Source organism: Sinocyclocheilus grahami, unplaced genomic scaffold (genome assembly GCF_001515645.1).
Source record: "Sinocyclocheilus grahami isolate Dianchi unplaced genomic scaffold, SAMN03320097.WGS_v1.1 scaffold446.1, whole genome shotgun sequence".
NCBI lineage: Eukaryota > Metazoa > Chordata > Actinopteri > Cypriniformes > Cyprinidae > Sinocyclocheilus > Sinocyclocheilus grahami.
The window spans coordinates 707690-731747 of NW_015505625.1; the positions used below are offsets into that span (position 1 = coordinate 707690).

The 24058-nt window shown below is 37.9% G+C and overlaps 2 protein-coding genes across 2 annotated transcripts in view; one reads left to right on the forward strand and one right to left on the reverse strand.

Annotated features, from left to right (window-relative positions):
* Window positions 1-8116, reverse strand: part of adck5 (aarF domain containing kinase 5) — a 39048-nt gene extending 30932 nt beyond the window's left edge. The window contains exons 1-6 of the mRNA XM_016234184.1: window positions 8060-8116; window positions 5554-5725; window positions 2974-3068; window positions 2679-2828; window positions 1915-1987; window positions 1228-1428 (exon numbers count right to left, since the gene is read on the reverse strand). Of these exons, the coding sequence (XP_016089670.1) occupies window positions 1228-1428; window positions 1915-1987; window positions 2679-2828; window positions 2974-3068; window positions 5554-5725; window positions 8060-8082 (714 nt within the window). The 5' untranslated portion in view covers window positions 8083-8116. The remainder of the gene's footprint in view (window positions 1-1227; window positions 1429-1914; window positions 1988-2678; window positions 2829-2973; window positions 3069-5553; window positions 5726-8059) is intronic.
* Window positions 8117-8161: 45 nt separating this feature from the next.
* Window positions 8162-23518, forward strand: LOC107552301 (RNA polymerase II subunit A C-terminal domain phosphatase-like). The gene is made up of 6 exons (XM_016234159.1): window positions 8162-8438; window positions 17576-17659; window positions 18756-18849; window positions 20998-21126; window positions 22668-22818; window positions 23424-23518. Exons 1-6 carry the CDS (start codon window positions 8185-8187, stop codon window positions 23516-23518), a joined length of 807 nt encoding a protein of 268 aa, XP_016089645.1. The 5' UTR covers window positions 8162-8184.
* The last annotated feature ends 540 nt before the right edge of the window (window positions 23519-24058 follow it).

Genomic DNA, 24058 nt, shown 5'->3' on the forward strand with positions numbered 1-24058 from the left:
TATATATATATATATATATATATATATATATATAGACACATACACACACACACACAGTTAGGTCCATATATATATTTGGACATAGGAACAACTTTATTATTTTAGCTGTTGACCAAAACATATTCAAGTTACAGTTATATAAAGTGCACACTATGAGCTTCAATTCTAGGGTATTCTCATCACAATTGGAGAAAAGGTTAAGAAATTACAGCTCTTTAATATAAGTTAGAGGTCAGTAAGTTTTATTTGAAAGAAATTAATAGTTTTATTCAAGTACACATTTAATAGATCATAAAGTGTCAAAAGTCACATAATTGGTGCTGTCAAACGATTAATCGTGATTAATTGCATCCAAAATAAAAGTTTTTGTTTGCATAATATATGTGTGTGTACGGTGTATATTTATTATGTATATATAAATAAACACACATGCATGTATATATTTCAGAAAAATGTTATGTTTATATATTAAATACATTTATAATATAAAATATATGAATATAAATATAGACATGTAAATATATCAAATGTATGTGTATTTATAAATACATAATAAATATACAGTATACACGCATATATTATGCAAACAAAAACTTTTATTTTGTATGCGATTAATCATTTGACAGCACTACTTATAATGATACAAAAGATTTCTATTTCTGATAAATACTGTTCTTTTGAAATTTTATTCAAAGAATCATGAAAAATGTATCATGTTTTCCACAAAAATATTGAGCAGCACAACTTTTTTTTTAAAACATTGATAACAATAATAAATGTTTCTTGAGCAGCAAATCAGTATATTAGAATGATTTCTGAAGGATCATGTGACACTGAAGACTGGAGTAATGATGCTGAAAATTCAGCTTTGATCACAGGAATAAATCACATTTGAAAATGTTACAATTGAAAACAATACGATACAATAACAATATTTCATATTTACCACTGTTTTTACTATATTTTTAGACTATATTTAATAGACTAACTTCAAAAACATATCCCAAATTTTTAGTGTTCATACAAATTTATAATTCAGCACATTGAGATTATTGGAATAAAATGACTTGCCTTACATCACTACATTCACTAATCTGATTTTGTCAAGAATACAAACCCATATTTTGACTTCTTCCTTCATATCCAAAAATCACATATAATTTGACTTCAGAGTCAGAGCTCAGCAGAATCCCAATGTGTTGAGCTTGATACGCTGCAGCTGCTCACCTCTTTGTATCTTCTGTTGAGAGCTTTATCCTCCAGCACGTGCAGGGTGCGCATGTACTCTGGAGGTAGGAGATGGTTGAACGCACACAGGCCCTGTCCCAGCTTAATATACAGTCCTCCGTTCTGTATGGCCCCGTCCACCATGCTGCCGGCTGCTCTCTGGTGACACGCTGACATGAGCACTTCATATTCTGGACTGCTCTGGCGAGAGGGACAGCAAGAGATTTGCGTTTGATACATTTACTGATCACTTTCTTTTTACAATACTTTGCACTGGATATATTTATGATGATGATGGAACAAGGGAATCCAAGAAAAGTGTTCAATTAGATGTATAGTTCACCCAAAAATGAACTTCCTGTCATCATTTACTCACCCTCATGTTTCGAGTTTATTCGTGAACATAAAAGAAGATATGTTTAAGAAATGGCTAATTGTTCTTATTGCCCATACAATGGAAGTCAATGATGACCAAAACTGTTTGGGTACCAACATTCTTTAAAATAACTTATTTTATGTTCTGTGGAAGACCAAAAGGCGTACAGTACAATATGAGGGTGAGTAAATGATGACCGAATTTTCATATTCGTTAGAACAATCCTTTAAGTTCTAGTCAATTAAAAAAAATTTGTTCTCAAATGTACTAATTTAATAAACATTATTTACATTATAGGGACATAAGCTTACCTCATCCATGTCTCTCAGAGCAATGGAGGTCCACCAGTAATCTGCTGATATCATAAGCCCGACATAGAGAGACCTGATGTGACACAGATACACAACTTACTTCACAGCTTCAGTCGTGATATTAACTGCAGAGGGCTGCATGATACAGATATGTCAAATGCAAAAGCTTGACATCTAGGGATCAGAGAGCCTGATGGGTGATATAATGTCATACAATAGCATATCAAATTTTAGGGTAGTTAATGTATTTTTTGAACATTATGCTCACCAAGGCAACATTTACAACGATAATATTATCTGAAATATTATTACAACTTAAAACAACTGTTTTCTAAGCGAATATATTGTAAAATGTAATTTATTCCTGTAATCAAAGCTGAATTTTCAGCATCATTACTCCAGTCTTCATTGTCACACGATCCTTCAGAAATCATTCTGATATACTGATTTGATGCTCGAGAAACATTTATTTCTATTATCAATGTTAAAAAATGCTTTGTATTTTCAAGGAAACCATTTTTTTTAAGATTCTATGATTCTTTGATGAATAGAAAGTTCAAGTGAACAGTACTTATTAGAAATATAAATGGTTTGAAACATTTTAAATGTCTTTGCTGTCGCTTTTGGTCAATTTAATGCATCCTTGCTGAATACAAGTATCGATTTCATTTCCAAAAAAAAAAAACCTTATCAAATGATGTATGTAAATTAAAATTGCAGTGATGATTGATAAATTGCTCAAATTAAATAAACGAGGTTATTACCTGCAGAAGCGGCCGACTCCCTCAGCTAGTATCTTCATCTTCCTCCTCTCTCTGGGCTCTGAGACCGCATACTGCACCCCGACCCCGAGCGGCACACCCACCGAAACGCCAACCAACAGCTTCCTAAAGAGCCTGTGACTCTTCACAACTCTAGAGGAGCACAACACAATCCCAGCATCACCGTCAATACGCTTGTCCAGTATGATGTAGTGCTTGCTTTGTCATATGCTATTAAATACATAGTGTTTTCACCCTTAAAATAAAGTCAGACCCCAACGAAGCAAATGAAACCCACCTGTGAGAGGAGAAGAACTTCTGCTCGTGTTCTTGGAGGCCTATGAGCCGAGGACACCGCCGTAACAGAGACATATGACGCTGACACAACCTTAACTGAAGCCAAAGAAAATAAAACTCGTTTAACGCTGAGAGTCTTTTACTGGCATCTAAAAGCATTATAAATCAGGCAACCCTTAAAAATAGCTCAGAGATGATCTGTGAGGTGTGTTTTCATTTTTAAAGCACAAGACGTTCCCATCAAGGCCGTGTCAAAATGTGAAAAAGGGAGAATGTTTATAGAAGCAGGGAACAGAATGTCTTTCCTCAGGCAGCTTGATTTGTGGACAGGTCAGGGATGTGCTCCAGTTTAAAGGTCTCTATAGAGTATGATAAACAACATCAGCAGCCCCTCATTCAAGATAAACCATGGACTCTAAATCACCACACAAACGCAAAGAGCCAATGTCCCATACAGAGAGCTTCTTTCCTAAAAAGAGACTTGAAACATGAATCGCTGCCCTTCCAAAAATGTTTCAGGTAATGACAGTTTAAGCCAAAATACTATAGTAACCCCAACAAAAGCACAGTGCCTTGGTATTAGCTTGCAGAACATGAACAAAAACACACGTTCAAGATTCTGTTGCAAATGACCATATTCACGCACTCTAAAGTACGAAAAAAACACCACGGTACTACTGTAATACATATACAAAATATGCAGGATTGTTATGGCAGATATAAAAGCAGTATAGTACCACATATATGGAGTTAGGGGGTGTGCCCGAAGCATGAATCCTTATAAGGGAAAACAAATAACGATTCCTAACACCATGTCTACACCGGACACGAGCCGTGCGACACAATACTATAGAACCACTGATCTATAATAGAAATTCATTATATATTGATCAGTGTATAGAACTCATTATAATCAGTGACGTCCAGTGTAGACAGACTTTAGCTGATGTGGCACGACACGACAGATCGCGTCCGGTGTAGACACGGTGTAACGGTTGTCTGTTACATTACAGTACATAAAATGTCACTTATCACATAAACAGAGTAAGGAGAGATGACTGAGGCGATGGCGAATGATTTGCCGATCCTCATACCACTGACAAACATATGAATTGATGAATGAATCAATCAATCAATGAATGATGCATTTATATAGCTGACAAACATATAATCTTGTAAAATGTGTGGTAAGTACTGCCGCTTCCTAGTAGAAACAGAGTACGTGCGATCGCAAATTGTGAAAGTGAAACTAAAAAGTGATGCCAGTTTCAATGCCAGGTATAATAGCAGCTCCCTGATGCCCCGAAATCTACATGTAGTATAATTACCCAATGATATAATTGCGAGGAAAAATATTGAAATATATATTTTCCTCCCATCTTGTATATTTCCCTTTAGGGGTTCCACCTACATTTAATTTTCTTTCCGAACACGGTATTGGGATGCCACGGATTGCGGGGGTATGGAGGGGGGGATCACGATGCCGGTGTTGTGCCAAATTCTGCACCCCTGCCAGATTATGCACCCCCTCGTTGAAGTCGCTACCTGATTGCCTAATCCCAATCCCACCCCCACACCTACTCCTAAACCTACCAATACTAGGGGGTGCATAATCTGGCAGGGTGCAAATTTAGGCACTACACCGGCTCACCATCGTGATGTCTATCAGCCATCGGTTGCGTCTATTGGCCCAACCCTAATGGCACTTTTTTGTTAGTGCGGCAGTGGTTCTCAATCTTTTGGACTCCAAGGTCCCCCACTGTCCACAACAAAATCCCACAATTTTCCAGTTGTTCATGATCTACTGCATAAGAATTAAGGATAAGCATTAAAAAAAATATTTTAATGACAATTTCTAAAAATATTTTAGAGCTTATATATATATATATAATTTTTTTTCTTTTTCTTTTTGACATTCAAAACCCTTTTCTTCGAAAAAATGTATAAATAAATAAATAGTTGCAATGGTTAATTACCAAAAAATGTGTGTGTGTAATATATATATATATACACGTGTGTGTGTGTGTGTGTATCAAGTAGTTTTTTTAAAGTCATCTTGAGGGACCCTTGCAAGTTTGCTGAGCCCCCCTAGTGGGTCCCGGTCCTATCCATCACTGGTATTAGCCACCGCTGTCACCAAAAATAAATTCATTATAATGAGGCCTCTGAAAGCTATTTTTGCATTATTTAAGAGAGTGTTGCAACGGTAAACAGTAACTGCAGTAATTACATTACTTAAGCCTATTGCTACCATGGTAATGCTTTGTAAGAGTGCTGCTGGTTATAATCTAAGGTTATCAGGAAGTGCTGGACTGTCTTTCTATTGTTAGACTTGGATATAGGAATTGCAGAGTTTAGTTTGGGATTTAAGGCTTACAGTGATCAAGCACGAGGCATGCTTTGACATTTCCTCTAGCCTCGACTGCTCGGATTCAGGATCAGCCCTGCACTTCCAGACCGGATAATGAGATGGAATAGAGTCTGCATTTAAACGCCTCTCAGTAAGTGCAGAAGTGTGAAACAGAGATACAGCGACCTTTCATGAAGCGCCAGCAGCACACCGCAGAAGTGAAGTCCTTACCGATCTGACCGTCTCCGCCGTCATGCCTCCGGTTCGCTCGGGCTGAAGATCGCCACGGTCCTCCTCGCGCTGAGAGAGCACGCACGCCTGTGCTGTGATTGGACAGCGTCTGTTGTGACGTCCTCGGTCACGTGACAGTGGCCAGCCGCGACCTTCAGACCGCGCTCCCTCTCTAACAACACATCCACATGTTACTGGGCCTTTTGAAAAACGTGAGCAGTCGAACTCAATAAACAGCTAAATAATAATATTATTATACGGTCAAAAATGCAAAATATTAAAAAATACGTTCACGTGAAACGAGGAACGTATGCCTTTAATTAAAGGGACAGTACACATTTAAAGGGAGGCAAGACAGATAATTAAATAAATAAATAAACAAGCAAGCAAACAAATTAATAATAAAAAAAACCCTACATGAATAATATAAACGTAAACTAAAAAAAAATAAAATGAAGTGAAATTTGAATAGATTCAAGGCTCGACAACTTTTTTTTTTTTTTTTTTTAACTTTGGTGTTACCAAAGCCTCTTTAGGGTATTCTATAGTCTTAGGCAGAGGCGGACAGTAACTAAGTACATTTACTTGAGTATTGTACTTAAGTACACTTTTTGAGTATCTGTACTTTACTTGAGTATTATTTTTTCTGGGAACTTATGACTTTAACTTCACTACATTTGAAAGACAGATATTGTACTTTTCACTCCACTACATTTCTATCAAGATCCTCGAAGTAGAAAGTCGTTACTATGTAGCAGCTTTGAAAGTCAGTGGGTGATTTGTTTCTTCTCTAAAACGTGACTTTCTTTTTTTTCAGACAGTTTTTCAGTAATCACTCTTGTAAGGCTACACTCTTAAAACTAAAGGTGCTTCACGATGCCATAGAAGAACCTTTTTGTCTAAATGGTTCCATAAAGAACCTTCAACATCTGAAGAACCTTTCTGTTTCACAAAAGCTTCTTTGTGACGAAAGAAGGCTCTTCAGATTATAAAAAGTTAAGAAAGAGGTGGTTCTTTAAAGAAGCTTTGACTGAATGGTTCTTTGTGGAACCAGAAATGGTTCTTCTATGGCATCGCTTGAAGAACCTTTTGAAGCACCTTTATTTTTAAGAGTATACCTGAAGAGATTTCCCAGCATTTTTTGAACACTGACCAGTTGCAAATGCAACAATTCAATAATAAGAAGTTAATATTGTGGTATATATTAGACACAATATTGTCTGATTTTGCTAAATTGTGTAAGTGAAAATATTACCTATAAAGCCACAGAAGAACTGTTGTGCGTCTCCTAATAAAAGCAGCACTGCGCAGACCATTCTGTGTGTGACATTAAAGTACAGCGAGAGCGATTAGACAGCATTTAAAATGTTTGTTTTGATGTCAAATAAGTCTTGCTGTTTTGCTTTTTTGTTAAAGCAGTGCTGCTGTTGTAAAGTTATACAGCTACAGTTGTGTTGCTGGGTTTTAAAGCAGGTTTGATTTTTTTATCTTCCTTATCAGTCTGTATTTACAGGATTTCACTGTCCTGTATTCAGCAGGTGTAATGTATTGTAAGTTGCTTCAGAAGTATTGTAAGTACTACTACGTGCAACAATAAAACAGTGCTTTGACATAAGAAAGGAAATGTACTTTTGGTACTTAAGTACTTTTAAAAGCAAGTACTTCTGTACTTTTACTTTAGTAAAAATCTGTCTTTACAACTTTTACTTGTAATGGAGTAATATTTGACCAGCGGTATCTGTACTTTCACTCAGGTAATGGAGTTGAGTACTTAGTTGTTACTCCCTCCAGTGTTTCAGAATAGCTGGACTGTCACAAGTGTGCAAAATGGCAACACGTCTATTGATTAAAAGTACTAAGCACTGTAAGCCGTCCCCATCTGAAACAATCAAAAATGTGTTTTAATTTAAATGTATTAAATAGTTTTTCCTTTATTTATTTATTATTGTAATTATTATTTAATTTCTCAATTGTGTGTCCCCCGCACACGTTCAAGGAGATTTTTCTTCTAAGATACTGATGCATATCATACGTCTATATAATTACATTTTTCTAAAGATATAACAGATGCACTTTCCTCTTTGAAATTCAAGATTTGAAACTCGATCTTAGCAAAAACAGTGAAAATATACCCACTAACCAACAAGTCTCGGCCTACAGTCCCCTGCAGATGCCTGTCTCAAAGGGGGAGCGGATAGATAAACACAGTTCCTTACCAATGCTCAGGTCAGATGCTCTCGAAACCTCAAGTTTGACTGTAAATATTTGGTGTATTATTTATTTATTTTTTGTTACACTTTTTAAATATTTATATAAAATATTATTATTGCTATTTAAGTACATACTTGTTATTATTATTATTATTATTATTATAATAAACTACAGATTATACTCTAATATGAATTTAATTCTAAATCAAGAGTGTGATTAAAGTCTCCCGGAAGTGGAAAGACTTTCGCTCGCGCTGCAGCGTCGTGTTTCCTGTTTACGGGCGGGAAGAGTGAACCTGTGCCTCAGCCTGTCGTGCATTACAGCTCATTTCCATCGCCTCTGGATCATTTGAGCGCTTTTAACCGCTTTTATTAACTCTCCTCAGCCGCCGCGAGTCTCTTGCGGAAGTGTGAAGCTCTGATGGAGGAGCCTGCAGCTGAGGGCCCCGCGGCGCGGGTGACGGAGATCCGCTGCCCCGCCGGAGCGCGTCCTCTGCGGCTGCTCGAGTGGAAGGTGAAGCCCGGAGCTCTGCTGAACGTGGACTCCGTTATCGCGGTGTGTGCGCCGGTCCCCGCAGAGGGCGAGTGCAGGGCGGCCGAGAGGAAGCTGAAGTCGGACCGCGCCGGAGTTGTGCGGGAACTGTGCGGTCAACTCGGACAGGTCATCGCGCCCGGGTAAGACGCGCTGTCGCGGCTGTATTCACCGGCGGTTTACGCGTTTATTTGCTGCCTCTGCTTGTTAGCTAAGCTAAGCTAAGTTGCACGCGACTGCAGCAGCTCAACTTCCACGCTGCCCAGGAACGTTATAAAAACAATGTTGTAATGTCGCCCATAAAGAGTTCATATTAACAGACGGGTATCACTTAAATATGTATCTTGAGAGATAAGTTCTGATAGAAAGCCCTAAGCACTGTAAACAACAAAACAACAGTTGGGGGAGCGGCCCGCCCTTTTCAGCCAATCAGAAACGCTCTCTGCGTGTCAATCAATTTATGCCGTGTGCTTTGCTGCCTTCGGATTGGCTGTCACGTATGTAGAGGGCGGGGCATTGGAGAGAGGGTGTGTTGATGAGCGCGTGGAGGAGAAGTCTATGGTAAAATCGTTACAGCTGTTTTTCCTAATGATACTAGCCTACCCTAATGTTTAGATGTCCACCAGCAAGCTTGTTTGAAGCTGTGGGATTAAAGGCCTCCGATATTGAAATGAGAGTTTTGTGAATATTAGTCCATGTCTATTAAAAGTCGTCATTCACAGGGATTACAGTTCCGTCAGTTCATAAAGACAGTCACTTGCTTCATTCCTGAATGATTCAGCCGTTCGAACGGATCTAGTGAGAGAATGATTCAGCCGTTCGAACGGATCTAGTGAGAGAATGATTCAGCCGTTCGAACGGATCTAGTGAGAGAATGATTCAGCCGTTCGAACGGATCTAGTGAGAGAATGATTCAGCCGTTCGAACGGATCTAGTGAGAGAATGATTCAGCCGTTCGAACGGATCTAGTGAGAGAATGATTCAGCCGTTCGAACGGATCTAGTGAGAGAATGATTCAGCCGTTCGAACGGATCTAGTGAGAGAATGATTCAGCCGTTCGAACGGATCTAGTGAGAGAATGATTCAGCCGTTCGAACGGATCTAGTGAGAGAATGATTCAGCCGTTCGAACGGATCTAGTGAGAGAATGATTCAGCCGTTCGAACGGATCTAGTGAGAGAATGATTCAGCCGTTCGAACGGATCTAGTGAGAGAATGATTCAGCCGTTCGAACGGATCTAGTGAGAGAATGATTCAGCCGTTCGAACGGATCTAGTGAGAGAATGATTCAGCCGTTCGAACGGATCTAGTGAGAGAATGATTCAGCCGTTCGAACGGATCTAGTGAGAGAATGATTCAGCCGTTCGAACGGATCTAGTGAGAGAATGATTCAGCCGTTCGAACGGATCTAGTGAGAGAATGATTCAGCCGTTCGAACGGATCTAGTGAGAGAATGATTCAGCCGTTCGAACGGATCTAGTGAGAGAATGATTCAGCCGTTCGAACGGATCTAGTGAGAGAATGATTCAGCCGTTCGAACGGATCTAGTGAGAGAATGATTCAGCCGTTCGAACGGATCTAGTGAGAGAATGATTCAGCCGTTCGAACGGATCTAGTGAGAGAATGATTCAGCCGTTCGAACGGATCTAGTGAGAGAATGATTCAGCCGTTCGAACGGATCTAGTGAGAGAATGATTCAGCCGTTCGAACGGATCTAGTGAGAGAATGATTCAGCCGTTCGAACGGATCTAGTGAGAGAATGATTCAGCCGTTCGAACGGATCTAGTGAGAGAATGATTCAGCCGTTCGAACGGATCTAGTGAGAGAATGATTCAGCCGTTCGAACGGATCTAGTGAGAGAATGATTCAGCCGTTCGAACGGATCTAGTGAGAGAATGATTCAGCCGTTCGAACGGATCTAGTGAGAGAATGATTCAGCCGTTCGAACGGATCTAGTGAGAGAATGATTCAGCCGTTCGAACGGATCTAGTGAGAGAATGATTCAGCCGTTCGAACGGATCTAGTGAGAGAATGATTCAGCCGTTCGAACGGATCTAGTGAGAGAATGATTCAGCCGTTCGAACGGATCTAGTGAGAGAATGATTCAGCCGTTCGAACGGATCTAGTGAGAGAATGATTCAGCCGTTCGAACGGATCTAGTGAGAGAATGATTCAGCCGTTCGAACGGATCTAGTGAGAGAATGATTCAGCCGTTCGAACGGATCTAGTGAGAGAATGATTCAGCCGTTCGAACGGATCTAGTGAGAGAATGATTCAGCCGTTCGAACGGATCTAGTGAGAGAATGATTCAGCCGTTCGAACGGATCTAGTGAGAGAATGATTCAGCCGTTCGAACGGATCTAGTGAGAGAATGATTCAGCCGTTCGAACGGATCTAGTGAGAGAATGATTCAGCCGTTCGAACGGATCTAGTGAGAGAATGATTCAGCCGTTCGAACGGATCTAGTGAGAGAATGATTCAGCCGTTCGAACGGATCTAGTGAGAGAATGATTCAGCCGTTCGAACGGATCTAGTGAGAGAATGATTCAGCCGTTCGAACGGATCTAGTGAGAGAATGATTCAGCCGTTCGAACGGATCTAGTGAGAGAATGATTCAGCCGTTCGAACGGATCTAGTGAGAGAATGATTCAGCCGTTCGAACGGATCTAGTGAGAGAATGATTCAGCCGTTCGAACGGATCTAGTGAGAGAATGATTCAGCCGTTCGAACGGATCTAGTGAGAGAATGATTCAGCCGTTCGAACGGATCTAGTGAGAGAATGATTCAGCCGTTCGAACGGATCTAGTGAGAGAATGATTCAGCCGTTCGAACGGATCTAGTGAGAGAATGATTCAGCCGTTCGAACGGATCTAGTGAGAGAATGATTCAGCCGTTCGAACGGATCTAGTGAGAGAATGATTCAGCCGTTCGAACGGATCTAGTGAGAGAATGATTCAGCCGTTCGAACGGATCTAGTGAGAGAATGATTCAGCCGTTCGAACGGATCTAGTGAGAGAATGATTCAGCCGTTCGAACGGATCTAGTGAGAGAATGATTCAGCCGTTCGAACGGATCTAGTGAGAGAATGATTCAGCCGTTCGAACGGATCTAGTGAGAGAATGATTCAGCCGTTCGAACGGATCTAGTGAGAGAATGATTCAGCCGTTCGAACGGATCTAGTGAGAGAATGATTCAGCCGTTCGAACGGATCTAGTGAGAGAATGATTCAGCCGTTCGAACGGATCTAGTGAGAGAATGATTCAGCCGTTCGAACGGATCTAGTGAGAGAATGATTCAGCCGTTCGAACGGATCTAGTGAGAGAATGATTCAGCCGTTCGAACGGATCTAGTGAGAGAATGATTCAGCCGTTCGAACGGATCTAGTGAGAGAATGATTCAGCCGTTCGAACGGATCTAGTGAGAGAATGATTCAGCCGTTCGAACGGATCTAGTGAGTGAATGATTCAGCCGTTCGAACGAATCAATTGAATGAATGATTCAGCCGTACTAACGAATCTAGTGAGTGAATGATTCAGTGATAAACTCAGTGACTTGCCGGCACCTGCTGGCGGATGTAGTTTCATTCTTAGCGTATAATTTCAGTTATTTGAATCATATTTCTGTATTCAAATTGTGTATTTAAAACATAAATCTCCACATGAATGTATGTTTTTAATTGCACTCATGCCACCTCTGAGCCTCATTGAACGTCTGAAAATGTACCTACAAACCACTTTTGTGTTCTTCTGTGCCACCTCTGTAGTACACATTCATTTATTAATACTTATTTCATATGATTGGTAACTTATTCGTCTTATTCTGCTTATTATATTGTTTTAAATAGAAATTTGAAAAAGCTTATAAACATACATTTTGTGAAAATTATGCCATTGCAAAGGTTATTAACCTCAAGGTCAAAATTAACCCCTGCAATATAAGAATAAGTAGAAAAAGACACATAAGTTACCAATCATATGAAATAAGTATTAATAAATGAATGTGTACTACAGAGGTGGCACAGAAGAACACAAAAGTGGTTTGTAGGTACATTTTCAGACGTTCAATGAGGCTCATTTAATTGCACTCCTTAATGAGTGCAATTAAAACATACATTCATGTGGAGATTTATGTTTTAACTGAAAATGTACCTACAAACCACTTTTGTGTTCTTCTGTGCCACCTCTGTAGTACACATTCATTTATTAATACTTATTTCATATGATTGGTAACTTATTCGTCTTATTCTGCTTATTATATTGTTTTAAATAGAAATTTGAAAAAGCTTATAAACATACATTTTGTGAAAATTATGCCATTGCAAAGGTTATTAACCTCAAGGTCAAAATTAACCCCTGCAATATAAGAATAAGTAGAAAAAGACACATAAGTTACCAATCATATGAAATAAGTATTAATAAATGAATGTGTACTACAGAGGTGGCACAGAAGAACACAAAAGTGGTTTGTAGGTACATTTTCAGACGTTCAATGAGGCTCATTTAATTGCACTCCTTAATGAGTGCAATTAAAACATACATTCATGTGGAGATTTATGTTTTAAATACACAATTTTGAATACAGAAATATGATTCAAATAACTGAAATTATACGCTAAAAATGAACCTACACCCGCCAGCAGGTGCCGGCAAGTCACTGAGTTTATCACTGAATCATTCATTAACTGATTCGTTCGAACGGCTGAATCATTCACTCACTAGATTCGTTCGAACGGCTGAATCATTCACTCACTAGATTCGTTCGAACGGCTGAATCATTCACTCACTAGATTCGTTCGAACGGCTGAATCATTCACTCACTAGATTCGTTCGAACGGCTGAATCATTCACTCACTAGATCCTTAAGTCAAAATACATCTACTTGAGATGCAAATTTAATACATGAAGTCTTGTTTTCTTGTTTTCTAAACAATGTTTAAAAAAAATTTAATGCTTGATAACAAATATGTCAGTGGGGCATGAAAACCTTTCCCTTTTTCCCTTTGTGATTTAAGATGCGTTCTTGTTTTAATCATGAACTCACTTCATTTGGAAAATTTCTCATAAAAAAGACTTCTTATTATATAATTTTGCTACTCAAGCAAATGTATCTTGATTTAAGAATCTTCACACATTTGCACATGAAAATCAGACAAAAACACAGAAGAAGAACATAATGTTTTTGCAGTGTGATTATTAGAAGGTACAGTAAAAGTTATTTCCATCTTCTAGTAGTTGGAAACAGAGCTATTCAAGCCTTAAGCTTTTTTTATTTTTAAATTATTTAATAAATAATGGAGATTTGTTGGAAGTTGTATTTTTTCAAATTTTGAAGAATCTCGCTAATACATTTGCAATTAGAGAACATATTGGCATATTGTTTTACATTCAATTATGTCCTTAACTTTGATTGGTTTAAAAAGTCTTGAATTTACCTTCATAAAACCTGCAGAAACCCTGAATGAGAAATATGCATCAAAAACAAGCTATTTTAACTAACACAAACAGCAAGATATAACTACTATTAAAAAAAACTAAAAACTCAAAGAAGACAGAAGAATCTTACACAATGGGGTTAATTATAAAAATACACCTCCAGCAGATTACACAGCTTAAAGGATTAGTTCACCCAAAAATGAAAATTAGCCCATATATTATTAGCTGTTTAATGGCACTCAGCGGGTGTTGCATGTATCAGTCCAAAAGAAGTGAAATAAAAAGCGCCCATCCATAAAAAAAGTGTCTCACACGACTCCAGGGGGTGAACAAAGGCCTTCTGTAGCGAATCGATGCGTTTTTGTAAGAAAAATATCCAAGCACTGCAACACCCACTGACTGCAATGATAGAGCTTGAAAGATCAAAGACCATTTTTAATATAACTCCGACTGGATTCGTCTGAAAGAAGAAAGTCATATACACCTAGGATGACTTGAGGGTGAGTAATTTATGGCCTAATTTTCATTTTTGGGTGAACTAACACTTTAAGGGCTTTTGTTATGCATAAGTTTTAAGGATGTGAAGATCTCTAATTCCTTCTGGAAATGTGAGTGGATAGGAAGGTTGTTAAAACATCCACATTTACATATAAAATAATTTGCCAAAACCGTAATTATTAATCAAAAATTGATTCAGAGAGATGTCATGAGAATGTCCCTTCTCCAATACAGCCTATGACTGACTAGCAATTAGCAAATTATGGGTGTAATGTAAGGCCCAGTTCACACGGAGACGCGTTTAGCTGTATTCGCATACATTTTGAATCGTATAGGCATTTCGTCCACACGGATCCGGCGTTTTGAGAGAGTGAAACCGATATTTTTTGAAACCGGGTCCCAGAGTGGATAAATCTGAAAACACCACCCTTGCGTTTTCATGTGGTCAGCGAATCCGTATATTTTCTGAAACGAGGACGTCATCAGCCCACGTCTCGCTTGTAGGTACATTTTCAGACGTTCAATGAGGCTCATTTAATTGCACTCCTTAATGAGTGCAATTAAAACATACATTCATGTGGAGATTTATGTTTTAAATACACAATTTTGAATACAGAAATATGATTCAAATAACTGAAATTATACGCTAAAAATGAAACTACATCCGCCAGCAGGTGCCGGCAAGTCACTGAGTTTATCACTGAATCATTCATTAACTGATTCGTTCGAACGGCTGAATCATTCATTAACTGATTCGTTCGAACGGCTGAATCATTCAGGAATGAAGCAAGTGACTGTCTTTATGAACTGACGGAAATCCGTCGTAGCGACGGAACTGTAATCCCTGCATTCACCTTTCCAAAATTAAAAAAGGTCTTAAATCTTAAATTCATAGTCGTAGCATTAAATGTTGCATGCTGTAAAAATCTGTTTAAAAAAGGCTGTAAAAGATAAATGTTTAAAAAAAAAACAAAAAAAAAAACTCAAACATCCTTAAGTCAAAATACATCTACTTGAGATGCAAATTTAATACATGAAGTCTTGTTTTCTAAGAAATTAAACAATGTTTAAAAAAAATTTAATGCTTGATAACAAATATGTCAGTGGGGCATGAAAACCTTTCCCTTTGAATTAAGTTGATTTAAGATGCGTTCTTGTTTTAATCATGAACTCACTTCATTTGGAAAATTTCTCATAAAAAAGACTTCTTATTATATAATTTTGCTACTCAAGCAAATGTATCTTGATTTAAGAATCTTCACACATTTGCACATGAAAATCAGACAAAAACACAGAAGAAGAACATAATGTTTTTGCAGTGTGATTATTAGAAGGTACAGTAAAAGTTATTTCCATCTTCTAGTAGTTGGAAACAGAGCTATTCAAGCCTTAAGCTTTTTTTATTTTTAAATTATTTAATAAATAATGGAGATTTGTTGGAAGTTGTATTTTTTCAAATTTTGAAGAATCTCGCTAATACATTTGCAATTAGAGAACATATTGGCATATTGTTTTACATTCAATTATGTCCTTAACTTTGATTGGTTTAAAAAGTCTTGAATTTACCTTCATAAAACCTGCAGAAACCCTGAATGAGAAATATGCATCAAAAACAAGCTATTTTAACTAACACAAACAGCAAGATATAACTACTATTAAAAAAAACTAAAAACTCAAAGAAGACAGAAGAATCTTACACAATGGGGTTAATTATAAAAATACACCTCCAGCAGATTACACAGCTTAAAGGATTAGTTCACCCAAAAATGAAAATTAGCCCATATATTATTAGCTGTTTAATGGCACTCAGCGGGTGTTGCATGTATCAGTCCAAAAGAAGTGAAATAAAAAGCGCCCATCCATAAAAAAAGTGTCTCACACGACTCCAGGGGGTGAACAAAGGCCTTCTGTAGCGAATCGATGCGTTTTTGTAAGAAAAATATCCAAGCACTGCAACACCCACTGACTGCAATGATAGAGCTTGAAAGATCAAAGACCATTTTTAATATAACTCCGACTGGATTCGTCTGAAAGAAGAAAGTCATATACACCTAGGATGACTTGAGGGTGAGTAATTTATGGCCTAATTTTCATTTTTGGGTGAACTAACACTTTAAGGGCTTTTGTTATGCATAAGTTTTAAGGATGTGAAGATCTCTAATTCCTTCTGGAAATGTGAGTGGATAGGAAGGTTGTTAAAACATCCACATTTACATATAAAATAATTTGCCAAAACCGTAATTATTAATCAAAAATTGATTCAGAGAGATGTCATGAGAATGTCCCTTCTCCAATACAGCCTATGACTGACTAGCAATTAGCAAATTATGGGTGTAATGTAAGGCCCAGTTCACACGGAGACGCGTTTAGCTGTATTCGCATACATTTTGAATCGTATAGGCATTTCGTCCACACGGATCCGGCGTTTTGAGAGAGTGAAACCGATATTTTTTGAAACCGGGTCCCAGAGTGGATAAATCTGAAAACACCACCCTTGCGTTTTCATGTGGTCAGCGAATCCGTATATTTTCTGAAACGAGGACGTCATCAGCCCACGTCTCGCCCCTAGTCAGACACCGCTACGTCACGTAACAGCAAAACACGAACAAACACTGAACCATTGTCTTTTTATTAACTAACATTAACACAGATTAATAAATGTATTGTTCCATGTTCGTTTGTATACCGCGCGCAAGGTTTATGCGCATAGTCCAAGTCTTCTTCTCCGTTTTTAGTGTATCTCTGTGGCAGAATTACAGCGCCACATACTGCTCTGGCTGACATCGTTTTGTGTCGGTTTTGTGGTTTCGTGTGGACGCAGATATTTCTTGAGATGAGGAGGAAAAAAAAGATCGGATAGGGAAAGCTCTGGCTTCGTGTGGACGTAGCCTTAATCATGCCTATTGAGTATTTAAAAAATAAAATAAAATCGTATGAGCCTTTTGATATGCCTGAACCTGTGTTACATTAGGAAATATGTCAACAGAGGAAAGAAAACTGTGCCAGTCGGCTCATTTAATGTAATTTACTGTCATTCATGCTTGCTTTTTTGCAGTCTTTAACAGTAGAGGGTGCTGTGTATGTATTAGAAATTGCTCAGTTTTTTGTTAGTCAACTGAAAATGAGCTTTTTAATAAAAAACAGTTCTCTTTGCACTTATACTGGAGTTTGGAGAGATGCTTTGCATACATTTTCCCAGTTCCCTGAGTGAAATATCATTATAATGCAGCTTATAGATTACCTTTCCCTATAATTGAGGTTTTTAGCCTGTTAACAAGCATAGTGTATGTATATGAAGTGCATTTGTTTATTGCTGTATTTATTGCTACATGTTTTTTGTCTTTTTAACAGGAGTGTGATCGCAAAAGTGGAAGAATGCAGTCATCCCATTGTAATGAAGGGCTTGTGTGCCGAATGCGGTCAGGACTTAACTCAGTGAGTCTATATCCACTTTACGTTTGTCTCACTTTACAGTCTCCAGTTCAGAATCGTTTCTCTCCTCTTACCTAGAAAAGTGAAATGACGTCTGTCAACTAAAATTAACACAGATTAATAAATGTATTGTTCCATGTTCGTTTGTATACCGCGCGCAAGGTTTATGCGCATAGTCCAAGTCTTCTTCTCCGTTTTTAGTGTATCTCTGTGGCAGAATTACAGCGCCACATACTGCTCTGGCTGACATCGTTTTGTGTCGGTTTTGTGGTTTCGTGTGGACGCAGATATTTCTTGAGATGAGGAGGAAAAAAAAGATCGGATAGGGAAAGCTCTGGCTTCGTGTGGACGTAGCCTTAATCATGCCTATTGAGTATTTAAAAAATAAAATAAAATCGTATGAGCCTTTTGATATGCCTGAACCTGTGTTACATTAGGAAATATGTCAACAGAGGAAAGAAAACTGTGCCAGTCGGCTCATTTAATGTCATTTACTGTCATTCATGCTTGCTTTTTTGCAGTCTTTAACAGTAGAGGGTGCTGTGTATGTATTAGAAATTGCTCAGTTTTTTGTTAGTCAACTGAAAATGAGCTTTTTAATAAAAAACAACAGTTTACACTTCTCTTTGCACTTATACTGGAGTTTGGAGAGATGCTTTGCATACATTTTCCCAGTTCCCTGAGTGAAATATAATTATAATGCAGCTTATAGATTACCTTTCCCTATAATTGAGGTTTTTAGCCTGTTAACAAGCATAGTGTATGTATATGAAGTGCATTTGTTTATTGCTGTATTTATTGCTATATGTTTTTTGTCTTTTTAACAGGAGTGTGATTGCAAAAGTGGAAGAATGCAGTCATCCCATTGTAATGAAGGGCTTGTGTGCCGAATGCGGCCAGGACTTAACTCAGTGAGTCTATATCCACTTTACGTTTGTCTCACTTTACAGTCTCCAGTTCAGAATCGTTTCTCTCCTCTTACCTAGAAAAGTGAAATGACGTCTGTCAGGAGCCATTCAGGAAAAGCTATTGTTGTGTCGGCTCTTAGAGTTATTTCTGTTAGTGGCTATATGGTGCTGAAGGTGCTCTTACGTTTCAGACTACAGAGCAAGAATGGAAGGCAGCAGGCGCCCATCTCTACGGCGACCGTTTCCATGGTTCACAGTGTTCCCGAGCTGATGGTCAGCTCAGAGGTGAGTGCCTAGCGTTTGCCACTTCTGAGGATGGAGATTCTTAATGTATTCCAATCGGAATCGAACAACAAACTGGTGTGATGTCATTTCAAACAAAATCATAAATCTCAGTTTGGGGGGTTTAGGAGTTCGAAACTTTCTCTAAATGTTTGCTCTGATATAGGCTCACTGACTCCGGTTCATTTCTTCTATTCAGTCTATCAGAGTCAGACACGAGTAAAGACATGAACACACTGGAGAGCTGCTTTATTGTAGAAACTAAAGAAGTACCGTATTGGCCCGAATATAAGACGACTTTTGGAAAAAGGCTTTTTAAAAAAACAAATCTTGTTTTTTCTCAGTAAAACACATTTTGTCTTCAGTTATTTTCATATTGCATATTTTTCCTATTTTAATTTTTGTTTTGAAAGTATGGTAAAAACTGGTAAAATGTACCAACAATCACATTAAAAAAATATACACTTTTTGATATACCATAAAAAACTAAAAAACAGGTCGCCCATCTGAATTAGGACATTTAGGCTATCCATCTAATAGTAGCCTACCAAAATCGTAATAACAGTAGAAGTTAAATCTTACTGTAGTCTTCAAATCTGGGTACTGTCTTACGTTTTAAAGTCACAAAGAGAGTTTGGTCCCATCAGGCTAACGTGACAGTCACGACTCGTGCAGCTGTAAGGTTTTCTGCTTCTTTTGTTTTTACTCGCAATCTTTACAACACGCATTGCATTACGTATTTCATGGCCCACTCGTTTTATGCATATTTGGCGCCACCTATTGTTGTGGGTGTATTATTGACAAGTTAAAGTCTAGACCCTGAATATAAGACGACCGCGTTTTTTCAGATGAATTTCCAAGAAAAAAAACATAGTCTTATATTCGGGTCAATACGGTAATAAAATTCTATACTAAATTAAAAAAAATAATGAAATGAAAAAAGTAATTTTTATTATTTATTAAAATAAGCACTTAAAAAAGCTAACATCTGATAAAAAGCCCAAAACTCTTACTTTCACTATAGACAGTCACGACTCGTGCAGCTGTAAGGTTTTCTGCTTCTTTTGTTTTTACTCGCAATCTTTACAACACGCATTGCATTACGTATTTCATGGCCCACTCGTTTTATGCATATTTGGCGCCACCTATTGTTGTGGGTGTATTATTGACATGTCAAAGTCTAGACCCTGAATATAAGACGACCGCGTTTTTTCAGATGCATTTCCAAGAAAAAAACATCGTCTTATATTCGGGTCAATACGGTAATTCCAATCGAACGCGAAACTGACACAGTTTTTTCATATTTAATAATGTAAATCTGCTTGCTTTAAAGGTGACAATCATTAAAAACGGACTTTTTCCGTGTTTAAGTGCTATAATCGGGTCCAACCCAGAAAACGTGAAAAAGAACAACCCAGCACTTTTTTTTTTGGTAAGCCTTTCTCTGCAAGCTTGTGAAACGATGAGCCGTTTGGATTTCTCTCCCACTGTGACGTAGAAAGGGGATCTTATGATATTATCGCATGTTTCCACCCACGGCGCCGCCATTGTGTTTTCGCAAGCGACAGTGGTGCACCAGTTTGAAAGTTTGAGCAAAGCATGCTATCAGTTCTGTCTTTGGCTGCACTGATGAGCTCAGAACACTGTTTAGAGTCCAGAGAGTAGTGGATTCATTGATTTATTTACTGTATATTACGCTGCTGCCACAAAGATCCAATATATACATGCGATTTCTTTCTCGGCTGTTTTCCTTCACAGACATAACCGACTGTTTTTGTAACTCATGTGTGTGTTTTTTAACATAAACGTGTGTGTATTTGACAGTTTAATCGCAATAAGACAGAAAGAGAGCTTAGTTTAGTACTCGCATGCCGTGTGACAGCCGCTTTCTGTGCGTGTGCTTCGGATGTGTGCGCTAAGAAAACCTTATATCAGAAGTTTAAACTAATATGCTGATTGGATACTTTCTTATCAGGGGCCTTTAAAGGTAAAGTGTGTAATTCATGTTTTTGTGATGATTTGTGGGGTCAAATACATTTCAAAGCGGCTTTAATAAGCGGTTGTGTATAAAATGGTGTTTGTGTTTACCCTGCACAATCAGCGTCTGGTGTACAAACGCAGTGTTTTTTGTCTCTGTGTGTCTGTGAGCAGCAAGCGGAGCAGCTTGGCCGAGAGGACCAGCAAAGGCTTCACAGGAACAGGAAGTTAGTGCTGATGGTGGATCTGGACCAAACGCTGATCCACACCACTGAACAGCACTGCCAGCGCATGTCCAACAAGGTAACAGTTAAAAACATTGCACTACACTACCATGCAGAAGTTTGGGGTCGGTAAGATTGAACAAAGCTGCATTTATTAGATCAAAAATACAGTAAAAATAGTAATATTGTAAAATATTATTTATATTTAAAATAACAGTTTTATAATTAAAGAAATCTTAAAATGTAATTTATTCCTGTGATGTAAAGCTGAATTTTCTGCTGAGTCTTCAGTGCCACATGGTCCAGAAATCATTCTAATATGATGATTTGCTGCTCAAAATGTCTAACTATTGTAATTGTTTTCGAGTTAAGAATTTATTTGAAATGGAAATCGTTTGTTACATAGCGAATGTTTTTATTGTCACTTTTGATAAATTTAATGCATCCTTGATGAATAAAAGTATTAATTTCTTCTCAGTTTTTTAAAGAATTCTTTAGAAGTTCAAAAGAACAGGATTTATTTGAAATAGAAAATCATTATAAAAACATTATAAATCTTTTAACTGTCACTTCTGAACAGCATCAGTTTCTTTAAAAAGTCTAAAACCCTAAACTGTAGTTAAAAATGCAGGAACAACTATACTCCATATTAATGGATATTGTATCATCTTCTAGAAGACATTATTTAATGCCCAGGGCAGAGAGAAACATCTATAAGGATTAATTTATACCTGCAGTAATTGGATATTTAAATCAAAACACTTAAGGTGGAATGATCTGATGTGTTTTTTTGGTTTTTAATGTTATGTATGTTTGAGGCCATTGGGTTGACAAAGTTATTGTATAGTTTGTTTGAGTGTTATTGAAGCAACATAGATTTTTCTTTGTTTCATTGGTTTCTTTTGTGCTCGTATGACATTAAGGCATTTGTTTAATCTGTCATTGGTGTGCTGTGTTATGGTGGCTTCAAAAGGTTTATCTACAGTACCTTCATTTTGTTTGAGTTTAGCAGTAACAAAAATAAGATGTAGACAGCCGTACGGTTTTCTTTGACGACTTAGTGATCTCATTTGCGTTTTTCTATGAACTCCAGTGATTGTGGGTGTAACTGGAAGCGTTGCTTTGAAGAGCCTAAATGCAGCCGAGCATTGATTGATTTCTATTTAAATGACTGCATCGTACTCTCTTTCTCAGCTATCATCCATTTTCGATTCATTCTTCTCGTAGGCGTTAACGCTTTCGTTCTGCCAGGCGTGCATTCACTCAGCTCGAGCAAAAAACAATCTCAGATCTTTATACCAAACAATTACTAGACCATTAACTGAGCTATCAAAGGCTCAAATGCTTTCCTCAAAGACTGCATTCAGTCTGCTATCAGAAATTGTGCTGCTTTTAAAGCATTTTCCAGAGCAGTTCTATTGAAATGAATGTTAGCTGGACTGGAATGTAATGCAGCAGTATAGAATATGTATATGCTTTTCAATCTAAAGCAGATGCACTGCTATTCAGATGTGTAGATTTTTTAATACTTTCTTTATAAAGGATGCATTTAATTGATCAAAAGTGACAGTGAAGACATATATTCATTTTCTCTAACTTCCTTGCAATGTTTTTTTCCAGGGAATCTTTCATTTCCAGCTGGGACGGGGGGAGCCTATGCTTCATACACGACTGCGGCCTCACTGCAAAGACTTTCTAGAAAAGATCGCCAAACTCTATGAGCTGCACGTCTTCACCTTTGGCAGCCGTTTATACGCTCACACCATTGCAGGTACATTGTTGTGATGTGACGCATTGAATGATTGAATGAAACATGAATGATACCTCAAACGCAGGACAGGTGCGATGATATTTTTCTAACCGATCAGAATTTTTGATTCTCACCCGGTGGATGATAAAACCCATCAAACAGTCCCATAACTGAGAGATTATATTGGCCTTTCACAGTGACACCAGGTGGCAGCATTTGTTCATATGTTTGAGCATTTGCTCAGTGTTTTGAGTTTGAAGATGAATGAATATATTTGGCATCTCGCACATTTGAATCTCTTAATATTTGGCCTCAGTGCTTCCCACAAACCCAAATGGTTGGCCACAATCAGCAGTAGAAAAGACACAAAGGAAGTAGCTCAACTTTTCTGAATTAAAGTCTTGATTTATTGTACTGTAGTGCAGGCAGGAGATTGAAAGCTTTGGTTCGTTTTATTTTTCCTGTTTTCCTTTTATTACAGCTGTAAGTAGTCTCAATGCAGTCCGAGCGAAACTACAGCATTTATAGCTCTGCTTCCAGCTGTAATTTAGACTTCATCTTTAAAAGAAATGACTGTCTCCTCTCTTTCTCTCACTCATACCAATTTATTTTTCTCTTTTAAAAAGGTTTTTTAGACCCTGAAAAGAAGCTCTTCTCTCATCGGATCATGTCTAGAGATGAATGCATTGACCCCTTCTCTAAGACAGGCAACCTGAGGTGAGGCATGTTTCACTCAGTTCTGTCGTCTACTTCTGGAGTAGTTTAGCCTTCTGCATCTTTCTTGATGCATTTTTAACTAGGGATGTGTATCACCAGCAAAGTCACGATACGATACGTTTCACGATAGATGCCACGATACGATACGTATCACGATACAGTCTGCACTGAATTTCACCTCAGCAGAATTTAGTAAAACAGCTGTTTATTAAACACTGCTTACTATAGGGCCATTGCTAACTATTGGCAGAGCAGGCAGCTGACCTCTGCATTATGAAGGGCCTCCATAACTGTACCACAGTACAATATAGGTAATGCCATATGTTTCATGTTTACATTGTGCACTCCCCACCAGGTACAATATTCTGATTGTTTGCATCTTGTTTTTAAGCCCATAAATAATAATGTACTCGTTCTAATATATTAAAATCATCTTAGCATTGCTGATAGGTTATCATTGCACAAATCAACACACTCTCTACGTTAAAAAAAAACATTAGAAGAGTTCTAAACATCGCAGGGATGCTTTGATCAAAAGTGACCG